General features: G+C 39.2%; 1 protein-coding gene across 1 annotated transcript in view; it reads left to right on the plus strand.

Moving 5' to 3' along the window:
• The window catches only part of LOC103188142 (centrosome-associated protein CEP250-like), a 66,205-nt gene that overhangs the window by 10,111 nt on the left and 43,276 nt on the right, over positions 1 to 12,818 (plus strand). Inside the window, exons 8-26 of the mRNA XM_042342259.1 lie at positions 4,818 to 4,895; positions 5,972 to 6,007; positions 6,315 to 6,350; positions 6,565 to 6,591; positions 6,944 to 6,979; positions 7,100 to 7,126; positions 8,159 to 8,194; positions 8,503 to 8,529; positions 8,765 to 8,800; positions 9,165 to 9,206; positions 9,997 to 10,020; positions 10,244 to 10,270; positions 10,441 to 10,476; positions 10,704 to 10,736; positions 10,881 to 10,907; positions 11,099 to 11,134; positions 11,354 to 11,380; positions 11,801 to 11,836; positions 12,155 to 12,181. Of these exons, the coding sequence (XP_042198193.1) occupies positions 4,818 to 4,895; positions 5,972 to 6,007; positions 6,315 to 6,350; positions 6,565 to 6,591; positions 6,944 to 6,979; positions 7,100 to 7,126; positions 8,159 to 8,194; positions 8,503 to 8,529; positions 8,765 to 8,800; positions 9,165 to 9,206; positions 9,997 to 10,020; positions 10,244 to 10,270; positions 10,441 to 10,476; positions 10,704 to 10,736; positions 10,881 to 10,907; positions 11,099 to 11,134; positions 11,354 to 11,380; positions 11,801 to 11,836; positions 12,155 to 12,181 (654 nt within the window). The remainder of the gene's footprint in view (positions 1 to 4,817; positions 4,896 to 5,971; positions 6,008 to 6,314; positions 6,351 to 6,564; positions 6,592 to 6,943; positions 6,980 to 7,099; positions 7,127 to 8,158; positions 8,195 to 8,502; positions 8,530 to 8,764; positions 8,801 to 9,164; positions 9,207 to 9,996; positions 10,021 to 10,243; positions 10,271 to 10,440; positions 10,477 to 10,703; positions 10,737 to 10,880; positions 10,908 to 11,098; positions 11,135 to 11,353; positions 11,381 to 11,800; positions 11,837 to 12,154; positions 12,182 to 12,818) is intronic.

Raw genomic sequence — 12,818 nt, forward strand, 5'->3', positions numbered from 1 at the left:
AAAACACATTCTTGAGCTCTGCCATGTTATCAAATCCACCACAATTTACATTTGGTTTTGTAGTTCAGGCCCTTTGCAAATCTAATATTCTGATCCTTTTTATTCCATTAGAAGAAAAAGCCTATGATAAACTAACACCAGAAGGTAGATTGGATGCTTTACATTACAATCCGTGGGCAACTAATATTTGGTTCCATTACAACTGGACATAACTGATTTGAATCAAAATGATTCAACAATCAAACATGAGGTCCTTTCATAAACATTTGTACATAATTATTTTTTCAGTAAAAAAATTGATCATGTTACAAGACGGTATGTATTGAGAAAAGTCCAACATTTCATAGATATTCAAAAGTTTTCTTTTATCTCCGATTACTGATCTTTTTACAGTTGAATCTATTTGAGATTAATTCAATACTTCAATGTTATGGAAGAATACACTTGCACAGTTTGTAGGGCTGCTAGTTTCTCGGTAACTCAAAGAATTATAATATGATTTCCAGAACGGAAAGCGTGTGAAATGACACTGGATAAATTAGGTGAGAAAGTGGTTGATATGTGTAAAGATACTAAGAAAAGAACATGTGCGGTGCGTACACTGTTCTTAACTGCAACCAATTCCATAGTTTGGCCGATATGTAAGGAAATAAGGACACGTTGTATTATCAACCTGCAGTTTGGTGACCAAGGCTTCACCACCTGCAAATAACTGTTTGACCAGTGAGAAATAATGTGAATATTTGTGTTGATTTGAGCAGAAAAGGCGAATATGAAGAAATTGAAAGGTAAATTCAAATGACTCCAATGTGCATTGTACCTGCACCCTACGTTGCTGTAAAATTTCAGGTTAAGTTTTCCAACTATTCTCAGTCATTTTATTGAAGTGGTAAAGACTCATAAGGAGAGTCCTGTAGCTTAGTCGTAAGAACACTCGTCTCACAAGCGAGTGGACCTGGGTTTGATTCTTGGAAGGGGGAAACGTTGGACAAGTTAGGAACACGGGTGTTAATCGATTGGCGGATCTCTTTTCTGGGGGTAATAATCCCATCAAATACTCATTATAATTTGGTCACTTAATCTGCGACTGATTGAGCAATTGGCTGCCACGTTCCGCCCACAAAACATACAGTCACTACACTTTACAGTATATTCTGTGAAGCGAATTGAAATGTGGGAAGACGTGATAAAGCGCTATATCAAATGCAAGATTTATTATTATTATTATAAAGCCGGAAGAATAAGAGTTGAAAGGTCTCGTTTGATGTTTCTTTTGATAGAATTTGGGAAAGTTGATGGGATCTTGGAAGAAAAAAGTGAGCAGAAACATAACTTGATTTTTCTTTTGAAAGAAAGAAAACGTTTTCCTTATAATCGTAGAATCATAGAATTATACAGCACAGAAGGAGGTCATTCGGCCCTTTGTGTCTGTGTCGGCTCTTTGAAAAGAGCTTCCAAATCAATCTCACTCCCCCACTTTCTCCCCATAGCCCTGCAAACTTGTCCTCCCCAAATAATTATCTACTTCTCTCTTAAAAGTTATTATCAAATCGCCTTCCAGCAGCCTTTCAGGCAATGTATTCCAGATCCAAACAACTCGCGGCGTGAAAAAAATTCTCCTCACCTCCCCTCTGTTTCTTTTAACAACTATTTTAAATCGGTGTCCTCGGGTTACCGACCAATCCGCCAGTGGAAATAGTTCCTCCTTGTTCACCCTATCAAATCCATTCATAATATTGAAAACTTCTATTAAGTCTCCTCTTAACTTTATCTGCTCCAATTGGAACAATCCCAGCTTCTCTAACCTCTCCTGACACCTGAAGTCAATCATTCTGGTAAATCGTCTTTGTACCCTCTCCAACGCCTTGACATCCTTCCTTCCAATGGTCCCAATACTGACCCCCGGGACACCACTGCACACTTCCCTCCAGTCAGAATGACAACCGTTCCCCACCGCTCTCTGTCTCCCGGACAGTTCTGTATCCATTGGAGACTGTCCCTTTAATACTGTGGGATTCTGCTTTGGTGACGAATCTCTTATGTGGCACTGTATCAAATGCCTTTTGAAAATCCATATAAACTTATCAACTGCACTACTTCATCCACACTCTCTGTTACTTGATTAAAAAAGCCTTATCAGGTTTATTAGACACAATTTGCCTTTAACAAATCCGTGTTGACTGTCCTTTATTAACCCATATTTTTCTAAGTGAAAATTTATTTTGTCCCGGATTATAGTCTCCAGAAGTTTCCCCACTGCTGAAATCAGGCACTGGCCTTAGTTCCCGGGTTTATCCTTCTGCTCCTTTGTGCTCAGGGGAGTAACATTTGCAACGCTCCAGTCCTGTAGCACCTCCCGGTGTCCAAGGAGGATTAAAAGATCTAAAGGCTTTGTTGCCAAAGCCTCTGTTATTTTCACCCTTACTTCCCTCAGTAACCTCGGATGCAACCCGTCCGGACCGAGTGACTTATCTACCTTGAGCACCAACAAACTATTTAGCGCCTCAGTGCCTCCTCTCAGTTTATTCTTATCTTATACAATTTCTCCACCCTCTCCTCCAATTCTGTGACATAGGCTTCATCCTCTTCTTTCGTGAAGACAGATGCAAAATACTCATTACTTACATCAGCCATGCCCTCTGCCTTCACAAGAAGATTTCCTATTTGGTCCCTAATTGGACCCACCCAACCTTTGACTAACCTGTTATTCTTTACATGCTTAAAAATACCTTTGGTTTCCCTTTCTGTTACCCATTTATCCTTTCTCATACAAGCACTTTGCCCCTCTTATTTCCTTTTTCAGTTCTCCTCTGTACTTTCTATATTCTATTTGATTATCTTCTGTATTTTGAACCTCCCATTTATCATAAGCCTTCTTATTCTGTTTTATTATATCCCAATTTCCTTATTCATCCGGGGAGGTTCGGATGGCCTACCTTTCCCCTTTGTGGAAATGTATTTGTTCTGTCTCTGAACTATCTCCTGCTTGAAGGCTTCCCATTGCTCGTTAGCTGTTTTACCTGCCAATCTTTCTTTCCAGCCCACCTTGGCTAGGACCCTTTTTAACCCACTGAAATTAGTCTCTTCCAGTTGAGTATCTTCACCTTTGATTGTTCCTTGAATGTTCCTTGTCCCTTTCCATAAATACTCTAAACCTATGGTCTATAGTACAGTCCTAACAGAGTAATGCGTTCTTTTTCTGCTCCTTTCGAACCAAGTAGAACCTGTTTTGGACCCTCAAGCACATCGGCCTTCTCCAGGGCCGTAACCATATCTTTTTTCAATATTGCCACCACCTTTTTTTTCTTTCCCTGTTCCTCCCAAATACGTTGAAGCCAGTAATATTCAGCTCGCATTCCTGCCCTTGTTTGAGCCAGGTCTCTGTTATTGCCACTGTTATGTAGCATAACCCCATGTGGCGACTTGAGCCGCAGCTCACCAATCGTATTTGTCACTCTCTGTGTATTTACCCACATTCACTCCCAAAACCGACTGAGTTTGCTTTGCATTTCTCTTCCGTCTAATGCCTTCTTCTTCTGGACTACTCCTTATTGCATTGTTATCCATCTATCCCACCCCTCTATGTAACTTTTCTCCTCTCTGATGTTACATCCTGATTTCCTTCCCCTTCAAAATTAGTTTAAACCCTTCCCCACAGCACTAATTAACCTCCCTGCCCGTTACATATAATTTAATTCTTTTGATGATATAAATCATGTACGTAACTAATCATTTATTTCAGTTTCCCCGTTCAAGGGTCATAGTTCGCTGTCTGTTAATTATTGTTTTCCCCAATAGAGAAGCTACTTACTGAAAGAGAAAAAGGTATTGCCATCCACTTGCTATCAGGTCTCACCAAATGGATCAATTTCAAGATCCTCTCACTCGTTTTCAAATCCCTTCAAGCCCTTGCACTTCCCGACCTCTCTGAACTGCTCGGCTGGCTCTGGCCTCCAGTTTGTCCCTGTGCCATCCACTCCACCACCGATAACCGTGACTTCAGCCACTGAGCCCTGAAGTTCTGGAAATCTCTCCCTCAATCCCTTCATCTTGCCACCACCCTCACTTGACAGTATATTGTGAAGCGCTTTGAGACGTCTCAAAGACGTTAAAAGCTCTATACCAAATGCAACAATTCTTATTATTTACTATTTCTCATTTCTTTGTGTGACATGATCACCTGAAACGTGGCCAGTTGTTTCCTTTCTCGACCAGCTGTAAAATTGAGCAACACACGCTGTTTTACAGAGATTGATATGAAGTGCAGAACAAAATAGTTTACTTTCAATTTCATGTGCTCTGCAGAACAAACCTCTTGCCAAGCAAGGCTGAACGCTGCGAGTAAGAAATCAGCTTTTACAATACAATCAATTTGAATAGCGCCTTTCACATCGGGGGGACATCCCAAGGTACTGGACATTCAGTGATTGGGACCTGGGGCTTTGGAATCAGTGAGGGTGGAGGGCAGGTCAGGCAGGAGGCGGCCGAAGGCGAGGTCAAATAGTATCATCTTGAGACATGCCTTGAAGAAGTCAAGGGAGGGAGTGAGGCAAAGAGAATATGGGATGGAGATCCAGAGTGTGGGGGCAGAGAGCCTGAATGCCCGACTGCTGATGGTGGGGTGGGCCGGGCGGGTAACGTGGAGCAGGACAGAGCCGGCTGAGCGGAAGGAGCGGGCAGTTGGATATTGGCAAAGGTTTTATTGTTAGAAGTGACAAATTTTTCTTGTTTGCCATCTTGGCCATTTGAGGCTCACTTTGTGTTTTGATGCTGATGAAAACAATTTGAAAATATACTGAGAAATCTGACTCCAACAGAAGAAGGAAAAGAACCAGACCAAGCAGATGAAGCCAAACCAAGAGAGGAAAAGAAACCGGTGGATGTAAAGAAGAAAGGTAGTTACTTTCTTGGTTGTAAGTTTTACGATATTGGTCAGTTATTTCCCACCTCCAGGGTACATTCAGTTCCATTCAACATACATTTATTTGGGTTCCCATTTCTATGTGTGTTGTGATGCTCTTCTCCTGGGTTTGGCGCTGACTGTGAAAAAGCAAAATATTGGACATTGCAAAACAGCAGTGACTGAATGACACAAATGCTTCAGAGATTTGTTGTCAATTTTCCAGAAGATGATGAGCTTGAAGAAAAAATCACTGCCCTAAGTAAGAATATTTTTTTATTTAAAAACAAGATGTTAGGGTGTTTGTAACCTTCTTCTGTGTCACTGTAGATTATTCTGCTTTTCTCTTCACTGAGAATCAAAGTTTCCGAGTGTTTAACCTACTGGTAAATCTGTATAAGTCACCGGTTGGAAATATTCAAGAAACTGCTTTTATAGGCAGTTAATTACTGAGATAATTGGCAGTTTTAACTATTGGATCCTGAGCATAGTAAACTCATGTTGTAACTCTTCAGCAATTAACATCTGTCACAGTACCTCATCGCACAAATACTGTCCCACTTTACAGATTGTTGTGTTGCCACTCAATATGTATTCAAAACCCAATATGTGTTTACCCACTATTTCTTATATAGAAGAGGATATTAAGGAAATAGAAAAAGGTAAATACTGAATCGATTTGAGACTTTGCATGAAATTCATCAGTTACATCTATGACTGAGCTTCTGTATCTTTTGCTGTAAAGGTACCACTTCTATTGAAATATTTTATATTCTCATGCTCGTGGGAGAGTAAGAAGAAGAGGTTTAACGCAACACGAGTAACAGTGAATATACGCCCCAATTTATATAGTTTTTGATGTGTGGATATTTGTTATGTCACCTCAACCTCTTTCATAGTGTGTGTGCATTGGGATTTCAAGTGTTGATGATTCTTGTGAATGTGATGTGTTCCTCTTACTGTGTTGGAAAGGAAGCGGCAGCCGTAGGTTGGAGTTTGGTTCTCCCCAAGCAAGAGAATCATTCACTGTTGAAATAAAAATACCTCATAAATGTTTTGTTTGCTTTTCAGAAATAGAAGAGTGTAAACAGCTCACAGTCCTGGCAGGTGAGTCTGATGTCCAGAAAGCCTTGTGAAATGGGTCATGTCAACATCCTTGTTGTGAGTCGAGTCTATCCTTTCCCAAGTGCAGCGCCCAGCACATAATACCAAACTGCAAACACTTCTTAACTTCTCACCCTTTCACCTTTCCTCACTGTGTTTTCTTGTATTATTAGTTACATGAGGTCGTCACTTGGTCGTTCTGTTTCTTTCGGCTTCTTTTCTGGCTGCCCGGCTCAAGGGAGCAAAGTCAGCAACAGGCAATGAGTGTATTCTCACGCAGTGCTTAATGGATTCTTTGCTTGGACTTTAGAGCAAGAGGTTGTTGCAGAGGACGAGGACACAGCAAGTAAGCCCAGATTATTTATGTTAAATGTTCAGGCGGAATTTTGTTTGTTAGTGTCCGAGCTGTTGTATCAAACTCACATTTATGGCTGAGTTTTGTAAAACACTATCCGACCACATCTTTGTGAAACGATTGAGTAATAATTAGGAGAAACTCCCAAAGTTCCCATTGAAGTATTCGCTCAATCTAAACTAATGTTTTGGCTTTTCAAAAATAGAATTAAAAACAGAAAGTGCAGGGACAGGTGAGCTTTAACATTTGATCAACATCACATTTTTTGGCTTCTGTTGCTTTGATCTGAATATTTTTCTTGTGAGAAGACACGATTACGGTTGTGCTCTGATCAGTTCTTGTTTCACAGCGTCTCTCCTCACATATATCCTCAGATACATTAGTTTGCGAGGAATCAGTTGGATCACACTGGGTTGTTGTGCTCAAATGTGTCATTGTTTGTGTTGGGGTCGGGGTGTCAGTGGCTTCATGATGTGATGATGGTTGTGAGTTTCTATCTGAAATACTAATACAGTGGGAGAAGAGTTGTCCCCAATTCATGACACTATTGTGTTATGTAACAAAAAAATCACTCTGTTTTTCAGAACTGGAAGAGTGTAAAACAAAACTAAAGGAAGCAGGTAGGGAAGAGGTTTCTGAGTTTAAATAATCAAATAATATTCTTCCTGCGGATTATACAATTGATATCGACAGGAAAATATACATAAGTGTGAATTTTAATAGAAGTTTTTTGCTTACAGAGGATGTTAAAATTAAACAAACTGCGGGTAAATGTTTACATCGGATCTGGAATGCATTGCCTGAAAGAGCGGTGGAAGACTATTCAATACCGACTTTTAAGAGTGAAGTGGATAATTATTTGGGGAGGACAAGTTTGCAGGGATATCGGGAGAGAGAGGGATTGATTTGGAAGCTCTTTTAAAGGAGCCGGCACAGACAGGATGGGCTGAATGGCCTCCTTCTGTGCTGTATAATTCTGTGATTCTATGAGTCTGGGATCATAGAATCATCGCAAGGTGTCCTGTAGCTCAGCGGATGGAGCACTCGACTCACTCGACCTGGATTTGATTCCCGGCATTGCGAGACCTTGGGCAAGTTTCCTTACTCCACACACCTGATAATAATCCATCAGAAGAAAAAACAATAATAAAAAAAGGGTCACTTCAACCCTCGAATGTCTGTAGGGACACTGCTGTGCGCAATTGGTTGCAATTCACTTTAGAGTAAGATCTGTGAAGTGCTTTTTGACTTCTAGAAGATGTGAAATGCTGCGCTATATCCTGTGGAGTCCTGCAGCTCAGTGGTTAGAGCACTCGCTTTGCAAGCGAGAGAACTGAGTTCAATTCCAGGCAGAGGGCGAAACCTTGGGCAAGTTTCCTTACTCCACACAGAGCCTAATAATAATCCCTCCAAAACAAAACAATAATAAATCGGTCATTTTCAATCTACGACTGTTTGTGGGACATTGTTGTGCGCAATTGGCTGCTGCGTTCGCCCACAAATATACAGTCAATTCACTTTACAGTGTGTTCTGTGAAGCGCTTTGGGACGTCCTCCCTACGTGAAAAGCGCTATATCAAATGCAAGGATTATTATTATATTATATCAAATATAGGAATATTAATATCATCACAGTATGAATGTTATTTCACATGTTCGAAATAATAAAGGGAATACACATACACTCACAGATATACAAAATAATACCCTCACAAACAAAAGAGGGAAAAGCATTTACCCGATAAAAGGGAGGTTATGCACAAGGATGAATAGATGAAGAAATTTCTTTTTTGTTTTAGAATTAGAGGAAGCAAAACAAAGCTTGAAAACTACAGGTGATGAAAATAATGATTGTGTTACTTATTTAAACAAATCATATTTTATTGATATATTAATATATAATATATAACGTGCAGATCATATCACAACGAAGCGAATCAGTTTTACTAATGAAGATAGCTGAATTTTGTTTTTCTTGGCACTCTGTTTTATTTTAAACCTTGTAAGTTTATTCCCATACCAAAATATCAAAATAATACAAGTGAGAAATTGTATAAAAACCCTAAATTACGTCTTGAGATGATGATATGATTATATTACGCAAAGCATTTCAATACCCACTAATTCTTGTTTTCCTCAACAGAGGACTCAATTGAAAAGAAAGATAAAGGTATTTACGTTGATCTGAGAGGAGATTTGTCAAACGTTTGATCACTGATATCCATTACAATCTCTCGGTTCCTCTTTCGATGTCAGACTCCCTTCATTAAAGGCACCGAAAGGGTGGTTCGTGGATCGTCCTCTCCTTGTGTTTGTCCTCCTTCGGAGAGGCAGTCGATAACACAATCTGAAGCCACCTGTCGATTGATTGAGACAAATTTGCTTCATCAAATGTTCTTTTTCAGAAAGAGACACTTGTGAAGAAGAGATAAAAGCAGCAAGTAAGAACATATAATTCATTTGAAGATTTGGAGAAGGATTTTTTCTTGTTTGCTGCTCACGATGTGAAAATTGGTGAAAATAGATCAAGCTTATTTATGTCGATTAATTTGAGTAATTTACTTTAAGAAGGATAACAAGACGTATATCACAATGGATAATCAAAGTTGAGCAAACATCGGGAAATGGTTTGGTTGTTTATTATTGAAGAATAAACAGGAATGTGCGAAGGGCAATCCTCATTCTGTTACTAAAATTGTTTCCCGATCTTCTCGGGTTCTAAATCAGTTGAAAATTGCTGAATCCCAATTGACCATAAACCGGTTGAAATAAAAATGTTTAACCAATTCACTTTTTGGATTTCAGAACTAACCAAATGTCAGATGGATCTAAAAGCAGCAGAAAAAGGTTGGAAACTTGGCAATGTCCATGTTTTCTATTCGAATTAATTTCAAGAATGAGTGCCATTGCTATTGGAACAGTAATAATCTCTCCAAAACCAAAAACAATAATAAATTGGTCATTTTCAATCTACGACTGTTTGTGGGACATTGCTGTGCGCTATTGGCTGCTGCGTTCGCCCACAAATATACAGTCAATTCACTTTACAGTGTGTTCTGTGAAGCGCTTTGGGACGTCCTCCCGACGTGAAAAGCACTATATCAAATGCAAGGATTATTATTAACAGCCACAGTGCACTGTTTCCGATTGATTATTATTATGTTAGTAAAGAGGGAAAGTGATACCGTTTCAATTGATATATCTTCCAGGATACAAGTAAAACAGCGCTAAGTTACCAATTGTTAAAACTGGTTCCAATAAAAGTGTTGCATAAATTTCCGTTTTGTTTCAAGAACTAAAAGAGTTGAAAGAAAGGCTGAAGAAAGGCAGTAAGCAAAATTATTGTATTGTTGAAATTTGTAAAATTGGCTGCATATTGATGCAATAATGATAAATCTTTGCTGACCAGGAATCTTGGAGAAAATCCCTTCTCTTTCTGACAAATAAAACAGCAAAAATCCTCCAGTTAAATTACTCAATAGCATTATGGATGTTGGATATTGCTGCGCAGTCTATGCCTTTAAATGGCCGTGAATAATTCCATGTGAGGTGCTTTGAGAGGGTTTCTCTTTCGGTGCTGAATCAAATGCAAGATTTGATGACGTAATAATTAATGGATTCCATGTTTGATTTGTAGACGACAATAATGTGAAAGCTTTAGGTAAGGACAACATTTATATTAATTTAACTCTTTGGAATGCAAGTTTTCATCAGATTGAAAGTTGTTATTTGTTGCCATTTCCACACTGAGATACTATTATTGTGAATATAACCTGAAACATCTCCGGCTGTGCTACACCATTCTCACAACCTCCCGCGCTTTGTAGATTGTTTTGAAGGGAAGCATTTCATCAGTAATCCTTTAAGCTTAATCAATTTTACAGAAGAGGATCTGGAGAAGAAGAAAGCAGGTAGATTATGAGGAGCTGTTGTTATAATATGATCCAATTGTTATTTTGCTGATGTATTGTTTTACTTGTGGTACAGTTTAATAGATATCAATGCAATAGATTGTAAATAAAGGTTTAATTTTGTTTCTGTTATTGTGATATAGTAAAGTCTCCTGATCTTTGTTTTTCAGATCTGGCTGATTGTCAGAAAGAATTGAAAGCTGCGCGTGAGTATAAAGTCTACATATCTATACACACGTTGGATGTGATGTATTTGTTGCCCTTTTTGTCAGGAAGTTCCTTGAACAATGTGTTGTATTTCTTTGAACGATCGTCGTGTTGGAAAACACATTCTTGAGCTCTGCCATGTTATCAAATCCACTATAATGTACATTTGGTTTTGTAGTTCAGGCCCTTTGCAAATCTGATATTCTGATCGTTTTTATTCCATTAGAAGAAAAAGCCTATGATAAACTAACACCAGAAGGTAGATTGGATGCTTTACATTACAATCCGTGGGCAACTAATATTTGATTATTTTACAAGTGAACATAATTGATATGAGTTGAATTAATTCAACAATCAAACATAAGGTCCTTTCATATACATCTGTACATAATTATGTTTACAGTGAAAAAACTGATCATGTTACAAGACGGTATGTATTGAGAAAAGCCCAACATTTCATAGATATTCAAACGTTTTCTTTTATCTTCGATTACTGCTCTTGTTGCAGTTCAATCTATTTGAGATTAATTTAACACTGCAATATAATGGAAGAATACACTTGCACAGTTTGTAGGGCTGCTAGTTTCTCGGTAACTCAAAGAATTATAATGTGATTTCCAGAACGGAAAGCGTGTGAAATGACACTGGATAAATTAGGTGAGAAAGTGGTTGATATGTGTAAAGATACTAATAAAAGAACATGTTCGATGCGTACACTGTTCTTAACTGCAACCAATTCCATAGTTTGGCCGATATGTAAGGAAATAGGGACACGTTGTATTATCAACCTGCAGTTTGGTGACCAAGGCTTCACCACCTGCAAATGACCGTTTGACCAGTGAGAAATAATGTGAATATTTGTGTTTATTTGAGCAGAAAAGGCGAATATGAAGAAATTGAAAGGTAAATTCAAATGACTCCAATGTGCATTGTACCTGCACCCTACGTTGCTGTAAAATTTCAGGTTAAGTTTTCCAACTATTCTCAGTCATTTTATTGAAGTGGTAAAGACTCATAAGGAGAGTCCTGTAGCTTAGTCGTAAGAACACTCGTCTCACAAGCGAGTGGACCTGGGTTTGATTCTTGGAAGGGAGAAATGTTGGACAAGTTAGGAACACGGGTGTTAATCGATTGGTGGATCTCTATTCTGGGGGTAATAATCCCATCAAAATACTCATAATAATTTGTTGACTTAATCTGCGACTGACTGAGCAATTAGTTGCCACGTGATAAGGCGCTATATCAAATGCAAGATTTATTATTATTATTATAAAGCCGGAAGAATAAGAGTTGAAAGGTCTCGTTTTGCGTTTCTTTTGATAGAATTTAGGAAAGTTGATGGGTACTTGGAAGAAAAAAGTGAGCAGAAAACATATCTTGCTTTGCATTTCTCTTCCGTCTAATGCCTTCTTCTTCTGGACTACTCCTTATTGCATTGTTATTTGTCTCTCCCACCCCTCTATGTAACGTTTCTCCTCTCTGATGTTACATCCTGATTTCCTTCACCCTCGAAATTAGTTTAAACCCTTCCCCACAGCACTAATTAACCTCCCTGATCATTACATATCATTTAATTATTTTGATGATATAAATCATGTACGTAACTAATCATTTATTTCAGTCTTCCCGTTCAAGGGTCATAATTCGCTGTCCGTTAATTATTGTTTTCCCCAATAGAGAAACTACTTACTGAAAGAGAAAAAGGTATTGCCATCCACTTGGTATCAGGTCTCACCTTTCAGATGGATTTCAGGACCCTCTCACACGGTTGGAAATCCCTTCAGTCCCTCGCACCTCCGTACCTATCCAATCTGCACTACCCCACCCCACCACACGCCGCCTCCACTCGACTGGCTCCGTCCCCCACACTCCACCATCGGTGGTCGTGCATTCAGCCACTATGCCCCGAAACTCTGGAACTCCCTCCCTCAATCCCTTCCCCTTGACACTCCCTCCCTACATTCAAATCACGGCTAATGGCCTTTTTTTTGATCGTGCTTACAATCAACTGCCTCCTCCGACCGTGCTGATTGTCAGACTCCGCCACTGTGAAGCACTCTGGAATGCTACTTTGCATGAAGGGCGCTATATAAATCCAAGTTGTTGTTGTCATGGAGTCCTATAGCTCAGTGGTTCTGGGATTCGCCTCACAAGCAAGAGAGCTGGGTTTGATTCCCGACAGGGTGAAATCTTGGGCAAGTTTCCTTATTCCACACGCCTGATAATAATCCGTCAAGAAAATAAAACAATAATAAATTAGTCGTTTCCAACCACGACTTTCTGTGGGACACTGCTGTGCGCAATTTGCTGCTGCATATCGCAACCAAATATACAGTCAATT

This window comes from Callorhinchus milii, unplaced genomic scaffold, assembly GCF_018977255.1.
Source record: "Callorhinchus milii isolate IMCB2004 unplaced genomic scaffold, IMCB_Cmil_1.0 Scaffold19, whole genome shotgun sequence".
Taxonomy (NCBI): Eukaryota; Metazoa; Chordata; class Chondrichthyes; order Chimaeriformes; family Callorhinchidae; genus Callorhinchus; species Callorhinchus milii.